Source organism: Kogia breviceps, chromosome 15 (genome assembly GCF_026419965.1).
Source record: "Kogia breviceps isolate mKogBre1 chromosome 15, mKogBre1 haplotype 1, whole genome shotgun sequence".
In the NCBI taxonomy this organism is placed as follows: Eukaryota; Metazoa; Chordata; class Mammalia; order Artiodactyla; family Physeteridae; genus Kogia; species Kogia breviceps.
This window is the reverse complement of record NC_081324.1, coordinates 78703267-78720614: the sequence shown is the minus strand read 5'-3', so window position 1 is coordinate 78720614 and position 17348 is coordinate 78703267. Positions and strand designations below refer to the sequence as shown.

At 48.7% G+C, this 17348-nt stretch overlaps 1 protein-coding gene across 4 annotated transcripts in view; it reads left to right on the top strand.

Annotated features, from left to right (window-relative positions):
• The window catches only part of KSR2 (kinase suppressor of ras 2), a 410583-nt gene that overhangs the window by 280470 nt on the left and 112765 nt on the right, over positions 1-17348 (top strand). For all 4 annotated transcript variants that reach the window (XM_067015445.1, XM_067015448.1, XM_067015444.1 and 1 more), the window contains 2 exons: positions 6268-6337; positions 9269-9352. In XM_067015445.1, coding sequence (XP_066871546.1) covers positions 6268-6337; positions 9269-9352 — 154 coding nt within the window. The remainder of the gene's footprint in view (positions 1-6267; positions 6338-9268; positions 9353-17348) is intronic.

Here is a 17348-nt window from a genome sequence, read left to right as displayed (position 1 = left end):
GACCCTTGGAGCCTAAAGAATTTGCTGCGTGATTTGAATGCAGCACCATTATTAAGTTCTCAGTCTCTCCTGGGCTAGAGGTTGAAGGGCAGCTGGACCTTCCATTTCATTTGTGGCATTTCTGAGGATGAGCTCTGAGGTTGGACTGTCCTAGCTCAAACCCCAGCTCTCCCGCCTAAAATGGAGTTAGGAGATTAGATGAAATAATACATCTAAAGCGTTTAATCTGAGTCCTGCCATATAGTAAGTACTCAGTAAATGTTAGCTGTTATTATTAATAGTACTGTGTGCTCAGAGGTCTTTATCTCCATGGAAACATTTAAGGATAGGCTAGCTCCTCTTCTAGCCAATAGAGTTTAGAGACTCAGAGACTGCCCTAGATGGTTTCTTGTGGTCCTTCCCAACTCAAGGACTGCGTGATTTGAACAATAATTTTTACGCCTGTCTCAGAAGGAGATATAGCATAGGAAGGCAGTAGGGTGCGGGGGTGAAAAGCAAGGCTTTAGTTTGATAGGAAGCTGGGGTCAACTCTCGAGTCCAGCAAATACTAGCAATAGGACTCTGAACCATTAGTTACCCTCATTTTCCTTATCTCTAAACTAGGGATACAACCTTGTAGGGTTGATTGGATTAAAGGAAGAAACAGCTCCAAGAGGCGAATCCCCCCTAAGTCCGACTGTGCATTACTCCTGTGCCAGCCAGGGGACGGAGTACTCTGCGGTGTGGGTTTTTTATTGGGGGCTGCAGGTGGGATCGTGACGTGACAGCTCAAGTGAGAAAGACCTGGCCTGGGAGCTGAATGGCCTTGTAAGGGTCAAGGCTGATGTTTCGGACCGCGGCGGAGGTGGGGAGTTAGAGGAGGGGGTGGGAGTGGGGCCGTCCTCTTTTTGTCATAGTCTGGCAGGCTGCTCTCCCCTCAGCTGCCAGAGGGAGAGCTCTTAAATGAGTAAGACCCTGCACAGCCTCCTGCCTCTGTTCTAACGCACTAGACGGTTCCCGTTGCCTTAACACAAACCCCCAAGTCCTGTTTTATTTCCTTCATAGAATGTGTCACATTATGTCTCCCCCTGTAGACTCTAAGCCCAGAAAACTTGACTATCTTGTTTGCCATACCCATCCCCAGTTCCGTACCTGGCACACAGTAGTGCCCTCTCAGCTTCCTACGGCTGCTGTAACAAATTACCAAAACTCAATGGCTTACAAGAAAGTACATGTATTATCTTACAGTTCTGGAGGTCAGGAGTCCAAAAACAGGCTCAGGGCTAAAGTCAGGTGTCTGCAGGGCTGATTCCTCCTGGAGGCTCCAGGGGAAACTCTGTTCTCTTGCCTTTTCTAACTTCCAGAGGCTGCTGCATCCCTTGGCCCTTGGCCCCTTTCCATCCTCAGAACCAGCAAACATCACATCTCCTTCTCTGACTCTCTGACCCTCATGCCTCCCTCTTTCATTTAAGCCTACCTGGCTAATCAGCCCTACCTGGCTAATCTGGACTAATCTCTCATTTCAAGATCCTTAACTCAATCACATCTGCAAAATCTCTTTTCGCCTGTTAAGTCATATATTTTATGGGGCGCAGGGATTAGGACGTGGACATCTTTGGGGGTGGCGGGTAGGCATATTCAACAGAATGTTCACTGAGTAACTGTATGAATGATAGCAGGAATAAACAACATGCTGTGACATTGCTTTCTGGACCTCTGAGGCCCTTTTCTGAGTTTAAAAGGGCTGGTTCTCATTGTTTCCTTTGCTTTTCCCAGACAGAGGTAGGAGGCACAGACAATACAGGATGGGTCGAACTCTGTGTATCTGGAGAGCAGTCTGGACTAGAAGCATCCAGTTTGTTCCTCTCTGAGGTTCAGATCACCACTCAGTCACTTCTTAGCTATAGACAATTGCTTATTGCTTCTAAGCCTCAGTAATCCCATCTGTGAAATGAGGATGAAATTGGCTGTCGTTTAGTGAGCCCCAGCTATGTGACCTGAATTTTAAAAACCCAGTCCTGGCCTTTACTTGCTGTGTGACCTTGGGCAAATGGTATAACTTCTCGATTTCCTTGTTGGTGAAGTGGCACCGATGATAACAGCTGACACATGCCATGTGGGCACACATGCAGTGTATGGATAAAATGAGATAATATATGTAAGGGGCTTCTTTGGCAACAGTGCCTGGCACATGGTGACATTCAACACAAAGCATATTTATTATTTTTCTTATTTCTCATTTTTAAAATTCTTATCATTATTGTTATTTCTTTCTTCCTCTTCTTTTCCCTCCTTTTCCTTTGCTTTATCATCACCCATTTTCACGTGATGTCTCTGTGTTAAATGTTTTCAAGAGTTTTCCCCATGCCTGACTTCTCTGTTAGCCTGAGTTCAAACTCACCAGGTCAGACAGAGCCTGAGTTTTTCATTTTAAAGCTCAACCTACCATGATGCCTTATTAATATTGGTTTCTTCTATCGTGGCTTCTGTTTGACTATCTGGCTACCAAGGTGTCAAAGACCAAGCCTCCTGGTTTCTCCCCTTCTGTTATACAGAGGCACTTTTGAGAGGGCATCAACAGTGGGACCTAAAGGAGGGAAGAAAAGCGCTCCTTCTCTCCAGCCCTCTCCCTTGCCATGCACTGCAAATGAAAATAGCTGGAAAGAAATGTCTATTATTCTACCCCTGGAACCGAAGGCACCAGGGATGGTCATAATTCTGACTCCGTGTCTGCGTGTCTTGTTATCAGAAAATTAGAGTAGAAAAGAAGCTTTTGTTCAGCTCTGGAGACATCTTAATAGGCACTTTGATTGTTAAACAGAAGTTTCCATATCAGTTTAATTGCTATAAGTGCTGTTTGCCTTCTCTGTTGTGATAAGGCCTGAATTTTCATAGAATTTCCCTTTAAACAGTTTTCCTTTGCTTTAAGGCTTGCACTGGCAAGTTTAATGAAATCCAAATGAAGAAAGTAAAGAGAAGATCTCAGAGTTCAGATCTGCACATCCACGGATGAAGCCTTGTGGAGGTTATTATTGCTGGAGACTAACGATGTCGCAGCCGATGAATGTAAACTGACGGAATTTGCTCCTTCAACCAGATATTGGGAAATGAAACCAAACTACCAAACTTAATTACATCTACTTTTTCGAGAAGGTGCTGTAATTGAGAATGAGAACAGCTAGGATATGAATCTAACAATGAGATGTGCTTATAATAAAAGAGGATTTGTTCTCCACTGAGTTGAGCTTCAGAAGTACCATCTCAAGACTGTGGGGAGAGGGAGGGGGTGGGGAGATGGCTAGAGAAGTGAAAAACATGTCGATCCGGGTTTCTCAGCCTTGGCACTATTGCTGTTTGGATCTAGTTAGCTCTTTTTTTTTTTTTTTTTTTTTTTTTTTTTTTTTGTGGTACGCGGTCCTCTCACTGCCGTGACCTCTCCCATTGCGGAGCACAGGCTCCAGACGCGCAGGCTCAGCGGCCATGGCTCACGGGCCCAGCCGCTCCACGGCACGTGGGATCTTCCCGGACCGGAGCACGAACCCGCGTCCCCTGCATCGGCAGGCGGACTCCCAACCACTGCGCCACCAGGGAAGCCCTAGTTAGTTCTTTGACGTGGGAATCTGTCTTGTGTATTGTAGGATGTTGAGCAGCATCCCTGGTCTCTACACATTAGATACCAGTAGTGTCCCCACACCACCGCCCCAGTTATTTGGCAGTATCTCCAAACAATGCCAATGTCCCATGGGGCAAAAGTGCCCCTGATTGAAGATGCTGATGTAGGGGCCTTTGGAAAGCTCGCGAACAACTGCACAGTTACTCCTTGAGGATCTACCAGTGCCCGGCTGTGTGACCTTTAGCTAGTCACTGCCCCTCTTTGAGCTCCTGTGTCTGCCCTTGTGCAGTGGGAATAATGAGAACACCGACTGCATAGAGGCAAAGCTTGTGTATAAACTGCACAGAATTATGCCTACCACATATTGAGTGCTCAGTAAATTCGCTGTGTCTATGATAATAATCTCAGATTCAGCAAACATGTGTTACGTACTTACTTTGTCCCAGGTGCTTGCTGTGCTATGAGGCAGTGATGCAAAGATGAAGATGTGGTCCCTGTCCTTGTAGGAGTGGCAAAAATATGGAGACTTGTTGGTACTGCCTTATTCTTCACCCGTGGCAGACATTACTAATCAGTCTCAATGCTCTTCTGTCTTGAGCCTCAGAATCCTTCTCAACACACTTTTCTAGACAGCCACTACTAACATCCCATGAGATGAACCCCTTTGGCACTCCTCACTTTGTAGATTCCCCATGAGGAGGCTGTGTTTCTGAGCTAACGCTTCCTCTCCAGCATGGCCATTCCACCTCTACCCATCCCTGGCACTGGAAAAGCATTTTAAGGACGTAGCAGGTAGCAGCAGCCTTCCTTCCAAATCTGACTTCAGTCCCCTGCTCGCTCGCTCTCTCTCTTTTAAAACTGTTTTTCTTTCCTGTCTTTTTTGCTTCTCTCAGAAGCCAAAACAAGTAATAAAATGGGCTTGGACTTGATGACATTTACTTAGTTTTTAGTTAAACTAGAGGAAATTCCACTGGCTCTGATTCTGAGTGATATATCATGCTGTCTCCCTCTTCCTCTGGCCTTTGGGGCTTGGGAAATCATTAGCTCTTCCAGAAATGGTCCCAGCTTTACAAGGGCAGAATCGGGGTTTCTGGAAACAGCTTTCAGATGGCTGTTGCCAGTGTCATTAGACAGAAGAGAGGAGTGAACGGGTTAGGGTTAAATGCTCCCTGGTCGGTTCAGACATGCCCAGCTCCCCGGTGAGCGTGGCACTCCATAACAACTGCTGTGAAAAATGAGGCGTGCATTTGCAGCTCTGAGGACAGGGAGCTGGCTCCATCCATCTGGCCTGAGCAATGAGAGCTGGCGTGTGGGCCAGCCACTTCCTTCTTCTCTCCCCTAGCTGGGGGAGGTTTCACAGGCCGCACCGGTTCATTGCTGCTGTTGTTTCACACCTCTCTGGGGCCTGTGAGGTCTGCAAGGAGGGTGATGCGGGCAGCCAGGCAGTGGAGTGAAGGGGGGGGCTGGTGCCCAGAGGCTGTGGAAGAGGTCCTGGAACTCAGTCAGTGGTGGGGTGATAGTGTGGGTCGCTGGAGTGTAGCCTGAGGCATGAAAGAAAAGACCAGATGGGCATAGGTACCCAGCCTGAAGTCTGTGTGATTTATTGTTTCTTCCTCATTCCCATTCAGCCACCAATTTATCCATTCATCTAACTGTCCATCCATCCATCCATCCATCCATCCACCCACCTACCAATCCATCCATCTACCCACCCATATGTCCACCTTGAAACTCATCTGTCCATCCACCCACCTATCCAACCATTCATCCATCCATCCATCTACCCACCTACCAGTCCATCCACCCACCTCCCCATCTGTCCATCTACTGACTCATCTGTCCATCCATGCACCTATCCAGACATTCATCTATCCATCCATCCACCCACCCATCCACCCACCTACCCATCCATCTACCCACCCATCCACCCATTCATCAATCCATCCACTTATTCCAGCATGAGTTTAGGTGGTACCTAGTCAGACACATTTTAAATAGTCACTTATAATACACAGAAAGTGATATTGGTTTTCCATATAGCGTTGCTTTGAGAATAAATGTGTTTAAACAAACAAATAAGTCAACCTAAAATATTAAGTAGATAATTTTATGGCTTGTACAGGGGCATGACAAAAATTGGGAAAGTGATACTTGTATGACTGGCATTTGGAATCTGCTGAGTTAGAACTTTGCATACACAGGCACGTGTTCTAGGTCCCTTACGCCTGCATTCACAGCTGCTGTGTGGTCTACAAGATATATGATCTTGAGCACCTGACTTCCTCTCTCCAAGCCTCAGCTTCCTCACCTGTAGGTTGGGATGCTAAGAACCCTGAACCTTGTTTGAAGGATGTAACGAGCTAAGGCATGTGGGTCACATGGCACGTGCCTGGCACACGGTAAGCACTTGGTAAATGGGAGCCATGCACAGTTTTATTCTTCCCCCAGCTGGTTTTTTTTCCAGGCACTGCCCCACCCGGGGGACCTTGCGTGAGTTAAGGTAACACAAGCTAAACCAGTTTTCCATTTGGCTTTGGTTTAGCGGGTGATGGCGGCCAGCGTCCTTCCGGAGGCCAGCAAGCCTCCCTCTTCGTTCTGGGGCTTGGTGGGAGCCCACCCCCACTTCCGATTCTCTGTGTAACAGGACCTTCTCCTCCTCTCTTCTCTCCCTGCAGACACACTGTCAGTGCCACGCTGGTCCCCACAGATCCCTCGCAGAGACCTCGGCAACTCCATCAAGCACAGGTAGGCTGGATTCCTGGCTACACCGGGGCCCACCTCCCAGCACAGGGAGGGCTGGGGGCTCTGGCCCCAGCATGGGGAAAGGCTGGGCAGGGTGTTTTGCCCCAGCTCCTATATCACCATGCTCTTCTCTCCTCTGCCAGGCTGAACCTCGATGTGGCAAGGAACTGAGATGTCTGCTTCTTATTCACCTGGCTCTTATAAAATTAACACCTACTGGTTAAAAGCCAGGGCTTTGGAGTCAGACTGACCTGTATTCCAATCCCAGCTAGTAAAGCTTTGCAACCTTGAGGAAGTTACTTAACTTCTCTGAGACTCAATTTTCTCATCAGATATTTCTGACTACTCATAGGGTGGTCATGAGGATTAAATGAGATAATATATCAAAGTGCTAAGCAAAGGGCCTGATAATAACCACTCAGTAAATGGTATCAATATTAAGACAAATGCTTGTCCTAATTTTGGATCTCCCCACCCAGAAGACAAGATTGGAGGCTGAAGTCAGAGATGCTCACTTTCTGCTGAAGCATAGGTCAGTGCAGGGCTCCAGCCCTGTTGGGTGCCCGGGACAACCTCTCTAGGAGTACACCTGCCCTTTTCAGGAGGGAGATTTCCACCTGCTAAGTCATCCCTTATACGAAGTTAACTTTCCACATTTTATCTCATTATCCTCACAATCTGTTCACAAACTCAGTGGGGTAAGTAGCACAAGTGTGGTCATGTCCATTTGACAGATAGGGAAACTGAGGCCCTGAATGATTAAGTGATGAATCTACAAGCTAATTAACCCCAGCATTTTGTGTTCTTTTGACACCTCTGCTGAGAGCTTTCTTTGCACGAGGCCTCTGTGACCAGCAGAGAGTTCACCCATTCATGGTTTTTTTCCACTAGTATTTATAGAGAATATCTGTACCAGGGCTGCAGCACTGAACACGACGTAAGGCTTTCAGCCTTGGGGAGCTCGAGGTCTAGTGGAGGGATAGACCGTTAACAGACCATGACAGTACCGTGGTGGTGGGGATCAGGGCTGTAAGCGGGGGGGGGCAATTCCAGGGGCAGACACGTCACCATAACCCGGGGTGAGGCAGGAATGAGCACATGATCTCCCGGAATGGCATCTCGTCAACAGTTTTTGAAAGAAATATGTTGACAGGATAGTTGTTAAGACTCAAATGAGAAAACAGTGGAGGAGGCCGCATGAAATACACGATAGGCACGTCAGTGGTCAGGCAGTGAGATGCAGAGAGAAAGGCATCAAAAAGAAGGGCCTTTTTTTTGTTTGCTTACAGGCTGCTCCCTGGCTCAGCTCCACCCCTGGATTGGCCACACCCCTGGATTGGCTCCACCCAATTGGCCACACCCATGGCTCAGCCAGGACACCAGACTCTATCTAGCACCCTTATGTTAGAGCTGGTGGTACCTCAGATTCAAATGCTGATGCCAAGAGGAAGAAAATGATCTGATGATCTTGGGCACCAGGAACATCTTCTTAGAGGAGCTGGCACTTGGGATGCCTTGTTACCCTCCAGTCTCACCCTGTGTTTCTCCCTGGGCTCCGTGCCAGGGTGGAAAGACCTAGACTCCTCCCAGCCTTGGTGGAAAAATGAAATGAAAATCCCATACCATCCGCTGTCCTCAGAGTCACCTCAGCCACAGCTTGGAAGAGGGGCTGCTAATCCCAGGGGTGGGAGAGGGCTAGGAAGGAGAAGGAACTCCCACCTGGCACCCATCCTCTCCATCCCCACGCCGCTGGCTGGTGCATGAAACACGAGTCCGTTTGCCATTCCCCAGAGCTGACGAGTCCTGCAAAATAGGTCCTGCCACACTTGCTCGTCCTGCTGAAGGGGCAGAAAGGGACTGAACTAACCCCCAGTCCAAAACTGGAAAGGGAGTCTTCCTGGCCACAAGAGTGTCTCTTCAGAGTATTGCTCTTTGCTTAGTGATGGAGGCTTTGGGCTGCAGATCATTCTGTTGGGAGAGTGACTGACCTAAAGCAGGCAAGATGGTACAGCAGGGGGATGCAGGCGGGCCCCCAGAATTCTTAAGCACAAAGTTATGTAATCGCTTCCGGTTTTCATTTTGACACTGCGAGGCAGTGGAGATTAGCTACAACTCCCGCGGAAGGTGACAGAAATTGAAAATGAAAATTAACTCTGACCTGGCAACCTTCAATACTTTTCTTGGGGCCAGCCCTGCTGCTGCCTGGTATCTCTTGAAGAGGAAAGCACCCTGGCGGCAGCAGGGGGCCCCAGAAGTTAATCAAATGCATCTCTGTTCCCACTGGTTCCTAGCCGTATATCAGAAACCTCTACACTGCCTTATGTTTGCAGCAAGTGGTGGTGGCTGGGGAGCGAGGTGGGCTGATGGTCCAAAAAGGCTTTCCCTTTAGGGCCCTCTTCTCTGCTACTAACGTTTGCAGTCTCCACTTTTGCGGGGATCACCCCTTCTTGAAGCTCCCCAGCCAATGTAACTAGCAGTGATGGGGAATAGACCCCCGGGGGGCCCCACCTTGCTTTGTGGTTCTCTGAGGACAGTTCTAGCCCTAGCCATCTGTCTCCGATCTGAACTGGGCACATAGTAGACCTCCAGGCAGGCAATGTTTGTTGAACGACTGAATGACTGTTGTGAATGTTTGGGTAACAATACAGTCACAGCCCAATTCAGTGAGCGCTTTCTGTTTACAAGGCACTAAGTGAAGCCCTTGCACTGTGCATGACCTTGTTTAATCCTCTGAACAACCTATGAGGTCAATACTGTTATTATTCCCACTTTACAGATAAAGAGACTGAAGTTTAAGCAACTCGGTTAAGTCACCTTGAAGAAGTGGGGCTGGAATCCAGGGCCCATGTTCTTATCCTGTCAGTGGTCATCCTTCTAGAGAGAGGTCAGTCACCATCACCTTGGCCTTGAACACTTTCTGTCTCTTTCCCGCAGGTTTTCCACGAAGTACTGGATGTCTCAGACATGCACAGTCTGTGGGAAGGGGATGCTTTTTGGCCTCAAGTGTAAAAACTGCAAGTAAGTGGCTGTTCCTGGAAGCACCTTTTCACAGTGCCTGATGTCCGCAGGAGCCATTCTGGGCTCTGAAATAGCTTAAGGGATTTTGGTTTCTTGGCTCTCAGGAGAGCTGCTTCTCTGTTTTTTTCAGAAATAGGTCTTAAATCAACCTCTACACATGGGTAAAGGGTCAAGGAGAGAGCTTATGAATAAGAACCAGAGCTGAGGGCGATGCTGGAAACGCATAGTGCTGTCTGCAGAGGCACGGTGGGAACTTGCATTTTCATAGCGTCTGAAATCAGGGGTTGGCAAACTTTTTCTCTAGTCGACCAGTTAGTAAATATTTTAGGCTCTGTGGGCCAATGGATCCCTGTTACAACCACTCAGCTCCGCTGTGTTGCTCAAAAGCAGCCATAGACAATATATAAACAAATAAATGTGACAAATTCATTTATCCCGGTAAAGCCTTTTGTACAAAAATATGCTGTCGCTGGCTTTGGCCGCTCAGCCATGGCTTGCTGACCCCTGAGTTAGAGTTTGCAAAGGCCTTTTGCCCTTTATTTTTTCTTCTTGTGGTGCCTCTCTGGGCGGGGGTGGGGTGGGGTGGTGGTGGTTCTGATTCTTCCCATTTTACAGATGTGAAAGCTGACTCCCAGCAAGGCTAAGCCTGAGGTCACACAGCTAAGAAGTGGCAGTCAGGACTTGAACCCTGACCCCTGAACTCCTGTGCTTCCTGTGGCATCATGTTGGTCTTGAGTTCTGGTTAGAAGACCAGACCATACATGGCCCTGCCTTCCCCTGCTTCCTCGCACCCATCCCGGGTCGTGGCTGCAACAGATGGGGACGCAGGAGAGGCTGCAATGGCCAGCATGGGCCCTGGAGTCAGACTGAGATGCGTTTACATCCTGGTCCCGCCACTGTCTAGCTCAGTGACATTGGGCGAGTCGCCCCACGTTTCTGTTGCTAGTATTTTCATCTGCATGAAAGGAATAATCATCACACCTGCCCGACGTGACAGTGAGCATTGACGAAATCAGCACCAAAGGACATAGCCCAGTGCCAGGCTTCGGGTTTTGTTCTCTGTCAAAGGTCACAAACGCCTTTCTGTCTGGCCTTCCTCTTTCCTTCTGTAAACTTGTATTAAATACCTGCTTTGGTCCAGTTGCTGTAAAATAGTCAATAACATTCAGCTGTATCTAAGGGTTACAAATGAGCGTGCATCTGATCGCCTTACAGGAGCCACTAAGTTGAAAAGTAGGAACCCTTCGTTCTCCTCTAGACTTCCTCTTCCTTGTCCAGTCCAGGCCGGGAACTCGTTTGGGTTCCTTCAGGCCTCCCCACACCCCTGCCCCATGAAGGAGTTCTTACTCTTGGCCCAGCCTGGATGTCTCAGTCGTAAGGTAAGGCTGAGTGAGCTCCAGCCCCTAAGGAGCCTTAAGCTCCATGGCACAAGGGAAGGAAGATGGGGGCAGTAACTGCCAAGCATTAGTGTTTGGAGGCCCACATCCCCACCTTGGTCCTTTATAGACCCAGCTCTCGGGTGAGTACCCAGGATGGCGGCCCCTGGTCTTTCTGACTTTGAGACAGACTAAGCCAAGCCCTCGGGTCCAACTCGAAGTTCTGTCTGATTTCCCCGGTACACTAGCTGCTCTGGGGCCTGTCTTATCTGTGTGTAGTCACTCCGTGTTCTGAGGGGGAAACGGCAGCTTTCACATCTTCACACCTGCCGCGTGGAGGCTTTGAAGTCAGGTAATTAGGTGACAGGGAAGCAGCCAGGAGTCGGCAAGGCTGAATACTTCCTGAGCCATTTTAATTTTCAGCGCTAGAGGCAGAAGTATGAGATACCCTCCACTCATGCTGTCTCTGTTCTAGAAGTAATGAGCAGAGGCTCAGACCCTGCCAAGGGTTTGGGGAGGGACAGGGACCTGGGGGAGAGAGGTGGGAGCCAGAAGCAGAGGCTTTAAAGCAGCCAGAACTGAGCTGGAATCCCACCTGCATTGCCAGACTCCCTGTGTGACCTTGAGCAAGGGGCTGTCATCCCAGGGCTCAATTTCCTTCTCTGCAAAGTGGGCGTGATATTAGCACCTCCTGCCACAGGGCAGTTGGAAGGAATGGGTGAAATGTCCTTGCCCCAGATGACAATGTCTTATCACAAGGCCTCCTCACTCCACCTTGTGCAGATAGAGCTCCTGGAACACTCTAAGGGGTAGGATTCAAGCCAAGCCGTGGTTGGAAGGAACAACTGATCTTTGCAGTTTGCCTCAGCCCTTAGAAAAACTGCGCGAAAGGTGAAAGCAGAGTCTGTAACAGCTACAGAGTTCTGGGTTGCTTCAGGAACTTTGACGTTGTACTTGTGTGATGGCAGTGGAGTTTAGAGCTCTCTCTAGTATGTAATTAGGAGCATGCATTACTGATATCGCCAGCTGAAGTTTGACCTTACTCTTCCATGAATGAAATTCTGTGGGTTTTGCATTAATTACAGTGAGGATGGATGGCTGTTTATATGTGTTTTCAAAGGTTGACAAAATTTTGAGCGGAAGGGTTGGTTGAACGACAGAAAAGGGTAACACACAGACCCCGTTGTCAAGGAGTTTAGGGGAAGACACACCTATAGAGAAATGAATTTTGGTGAAACTGAAGTACATGCATGAGAGCAGCAACAGGTAAAATTCCAGAGGGCAGCACCGAGAATGGGGAGGGAGCTTCTTAGAAAAAATGGGCAGAAATGTGTGTTCATTTACTTGACTAATGTTTATTGAGCACGTACTATGCACCAGGCACTGTTCTAGGCACAGGGGAAGTAACAGTGAATGAAACAGACAAAATCCCTGCCCTCATGGAACTTACATGCTGGTGAGAGATGGAGATGGGGAAGGCCAGACAGTAAACAAAGTAAATTAGTAAAATAGGTCATCTGTTCAGATGACGCTCAAGTGCTGAGGAGAAGAGCAAAGCAGAGAAGGGAGATAGGAAGAGTCAGGTAAGGGGCTGCAATTTTAATTAAAGTGCTCAGAGAAGGTCTTCTACCTGAGTGGGAACTTTGGGAAAAAAGTGGTATGTGATGTGGGTCATTTCCTGGTTTCCTAAAGCATTTCCTGAGGCTTGGGTTTGAACCTATCCGAAAGGCAATGGTTCTTTCCCGCCCGCCCCCCCGGCTTTTTTTAAACCTAGAACAATTCTGGTTGTGTTATTGCCAGAAACTCCCTGGCTTAGACCCATGGCTACTCCAAGTGTGGCCCCTGGTCCTGCAGCATCAGCATTCACCTGGGAGCTGATCAGAAATGCAGACTCTCAGGCCCCGCCCCAGACCTGCCGCATCCAAATCTGCATTTTAAGATTGTCTTGGTGATTCTTGTGCACATGAAGCTTGAGAAGCACTGCTCGTGAGCTCCAGATTCCCTTGTGGAGCTGATTTTATTTTTCTAGATTATGGGTCTCAAAAGTTGAGTGTGTATCAAAATCCCCTGGAAGGTTTATTAAAACATAGCTTCCTGGACCTATGCCCCGCAGTCTCCAATTCAGCGGGTCTGAGGGGGGCTCCCCAGAATTTGCATCTCTGCCAAGTTCCCAGGTGATGCTGTTGCTGCTGGTCTTGGGACCACAATTTGAGAACCACCGCTCTATATAAAAGCAGGAGTTTGACAAAATCCAATTTTATTTTCCACCCCGACATTTGTTTTTTGTGGGGTTTTTTTGGCGGTACGCGGGCCTCTCACTGCCGCGGCCTCTCCCGTTGCGGAGCACAGGCTCCGGACGCGCAGGCTCAGCGGCCGTGGCTCACGGGCTCAGCCGCTCAGCGGCATGTGGGATCTTCCCGGACCGGGGCACGAACCCGCGTCCCCCGCATCGGCAGGCGGACTCGCAACCACTGCGCCACCAGGGAAGCCCTGATATTTCTTTTTTTTGAAGGTTGGACCATCTTTGCTGATTATTTTTCCGTCTCTTCTGCTGTTAACATCCCTTGGCCTCACTCTATAGACATGAATCTTGGTCATCCTGGTTTCTCCAGTAAATTCATCCAGTAAATATTTGTGTGCTGAGTCAAAATGATAAGGTATGATTAGGAACCCAGGTTGTAGGTCAGACACACACACCTATATTTGAATCCTGACTCTGCCACTAACTGTGTAATCACTTCTGAGGCTCAATTTCTTCCTCTATAGAAAGAAGAAAATAATATCTACCTTACTAGATTGTTTTTAAAAAACCAACTAGATAAATAAGGGAAAATGCTTAGCCTGGTACCTGACCCATTATTATAAGAGCTTAATAAATGAAAGCTAATAACTGTAATTAACGTTATGAATTAACTTGGGGGTACCCCTCCACCCCGGAAGCCAGGATACTTCCAAATATCTAACCCTTTGCCTCCTGCTTTGGTTCAATGCCCACTTCCTCCAGAATTATCAGCTGGCTTGTCGGCGTTCTGAATAAGAGAGATTAATGAACGAATAGGACATTATGCTCAGAAAGTAATTTGCAGTTATCTAAAATGAGGCATTTTCATCTAATAGGTTCATGAGCACGGAATGGAGTTTAGTTCTAGGTGGTCGGATGTCAGCACAGTCCACGTACTGTGTGATCCCTGTGGGTTCAGCTGGCTGAAGTTTGCTTCTGCAGGAAGATGCTGGTGCATTTCCCTGGCTCCGTCACGCCTTGTCTGCGTCCTTCCTCCTCCTGAGAGCCCTTCTACAGAAGGACCTTTCTGCGGAGCCGAGGTCGCGTTCCTTGGAAACCTCTCCACCTCCATCTCCATCTCTGGCAGGAAAACTGGCGGCAGTGGTGATTTGGGTGGCTTGTGTTCTAGAAGATAAGAGTTTGAACCAAGGTGGTTTTGTTTTGTTTTTTTTTTCCTGCACAGGCTGGAAAGTAGAAGGGAGGGGACATCCAAAACCACCAGTGGAGAAGTAGCCCAGACTCTATGGATAGGGCCTAGAAATCTGCATTTTAAACCAAACTCTCAGATAATTCCTATTTGCACGTACGCATGGGTGTTCCGAGCTGAGGAAACAGCACGGGCAAAGGCTTGGACCAGGGCTGAGAAGAGTTTGGGAATGTTTTGCAGGCGGGGCCTGGGGTCGAGAGGAGACCGGCTCTGCTGTGCAGCCGGGGCACCGGCTTTACTGCTGAGCCTCCTGCTCGTGCTTCTTGAGGCTCCAGGCTGCCCGGGGGCACCGCTCACCGCGCATCCAGCCGCAGCCCGAGGAAAGCAGGCTTGGGCTCCGGAGCTCTCGTCACGCTGGACCAGCTTGCCAGCCAGGATGAGGCTGGCGGGGGGAGGAGGATGTGGTGCCAGGACGGCCTTTCCTCTGGGTGGTGGAGCGGAGGGCAGAAGCCGGGAGTCTGACGTTCTCTGAGTCGCCTGCTCTCAGGGCCCGAGACGGGAAGGGTTTGGGCATCAGAGTACCTTGCAGATGTTTAAGACTCATTTTCCTCTAGGACCGCAGCGTACTCACTCCTGTGTTTTGAAGATAAGGTGGTAAGATCAGTGGCTGCTGAGCACAGCCCGGGCTCACCCACGTGTGTCTCCATGTCCTGCTCACAGTGCCAGTGACCTCGTTTAGGGATGCTGATACTGACGCCTCATCCCTGAGACCTTCTCTGGAGGCTTGCCCTTGGCTGATTGCACCTCCTCCCCCGGGTGGCTCAGAGCCAGGGCCTAACTGGTGCAAGTGTGCAAAAGGCCGGCTTCCTCGCCTCGAGGCAGACAGACTCTACGGTATAGTTCACACTCCAGAGTCCCCTGCGGGATCAGGCTGAGGCTGTAGTCACCTGCAGCCACATCCTTGCTTAGCTTCTCCCCCATTTCCTATCCTGCTGAGGAACGTCCTGGAGAACTCCCTCCATAAATCACCTGCCAGATTACCCGTCTCAGGATCTGCTTCTAGGGGACTCAACCTAGGACAGTAAAGCAACGGCAAGATCCAGATGCTGGAGCTAGAGAGAGCAGGTCCTGGCTCTGCCGCTTCCTAGCTGTGTGACTCTGGGAGAGTTTCTAAACCTCTCTGATGTAAAATGAGGCTAGTATGTGCATTTGATGTGATAAGACATGAGTGCCCCAGTCACCTTGATGATTTGGGGATTCCTTCAAATCAGAATCTTTAAGCTGTTCAGCACTTATTTCATTGCAGAAGTGGATTCTCTATTAATACAAAGTATGAAAAGAAACAGACTCACCAAATCACCTCTGTCTGGGTTTAAGCAAGGTCAAAGTTCTGGAAAAGTTATAGCCCATTTCCTACTTTTCTGTAGTTCTTGTTCTCCATTTTTCTTTGGGGATTTTCAGAACCAGCCAGCTTCTTGGGAGACGTGTTAAAGGGTGTATATCAGGGTTTCTCAGCCTTGGCACTGTTGACATTCTGAGCTAGGTAATTCTTTGCGGTGAGGGCTGTCCTGTGCATTGAGGATGTTTAGCACCATTGTCTCCACCCCCTCGACTCCATCCTCAGTTGTGACAATCAAATATGTCTCCAGACATTGCCACCCCTGGGGTGGCAGGCAAAATTGCCCTTGGAGGAGAACCACCGTTTTATATCGTAAATCCTTCACTCCCAACCAATGGGACTGTGTATCCATTATTCAGTTTTTGAATGCCAGCATTAGAGTGTCACTACTAAAATATTCAATAGAGTGATCAAACGGCTTGGTTTGCTTGGGACTGGGCTGAACACTGGAAGTCCTGTGTCCCAGGTGCCCCAGGTGGGTCGAAGCAGGTCTTTGCTAGTAGAAACATTTCACACGCTCCAGTTAAGGTCCCTGCCCACGTCTGTAGGGGTGAGGCCCATAATCATTTCCCTAGAAAGGTAAAGAGTGATGTTTGGAAACGAGCACGAGATTTCCAATTTATTCCAGTGGTGTTTTAATGCACTTTCCACAGGTCTCCTCCTGCCTGCCGTAGCCTGGCTAGACACGCTTGCACTCAATTCTTTTCACGTACGCAGTCACTTTGCTAATTTCCATGCACTTCTTTATCTGGTTTTGCTCTGTTACTGGATCTTTTCACTTGGATTTCACATACTCTTTGGTTCCCTTCTTGCCCTGTGTGTCCTTCTAGCCCGTGTCCTTACATCCAAATACAATGTTTTATCTGAAATCTTCCTGTGTTTGCAAAATGACTTCAGCCACAGGTGACAAGGAGATAAAAGCGTGAAGTAAGCCATGGTTGGTTTGAGCCACTGGGTGCCCTAATTTTCCCAGCTCTTGAAAAGCAGGGGAAATGATGAGCTGGTGTTGCAGCTGCCGCTAAGTTCCTGGAGGCTTCAGGAATTTGTACAACGGGCAGGATATTGGCAGGATATAATTATGAGTATGCATCTCAGAGATCACCAGCTTGAAGCCCAAACTAATTTTTCCATTAATAGAAACACTTCAGTTTTTGCAATAATCGTCATGGGAATTAATGGCCCCTTATATGCGTTTTTACCTATTATAGTTGGGTCCAGTTACAGTGGTATGTGACGGAGGATTATAATTCTCTTGAGGCTGAGGTGGGGATTGGAGATGAGGATGAAGATGATGCTGATCCCTTCTATTGAGGGCTTACTGGGTGCCAGGCGTTTTGCTAAGTACTTTACACGCACAAGCTCATTTAATTCTTACAACAACCAGGGGAGGTAGGGTCTATTATTGTCCCCATTTTACAGATGAGAAAACAGAGGCCTTCAGGAGTAAATAGTTGGCCCAGGGTCTCACTGCGGGTGGATCCACTCCTCAAACCCACTGACCCCTCTGATTCAAGGTCCCAGAGCCGTAACCACTTTGCACGGGCAAAGGACCAGCCACACAGTTGCCAGCCCCCACTCTGCTTCTCCTTGAACCAGACAAGCAGAACAGGAGATGAGCGTCTGATCTCAACCCGACCCTGGACCAGAGCTGTCAGTCTTTTCCTCCCCCGCCTGCTACCCTCTCCCCTCATCAACCTCCTTGAATTGAAAGATGACAAATGGGTCTCTGTGATGAACACCCCCGGGTGCTGGTAACCCAGCAGACCCTGTGGTCATGCTCTCCTCTCTCGGGG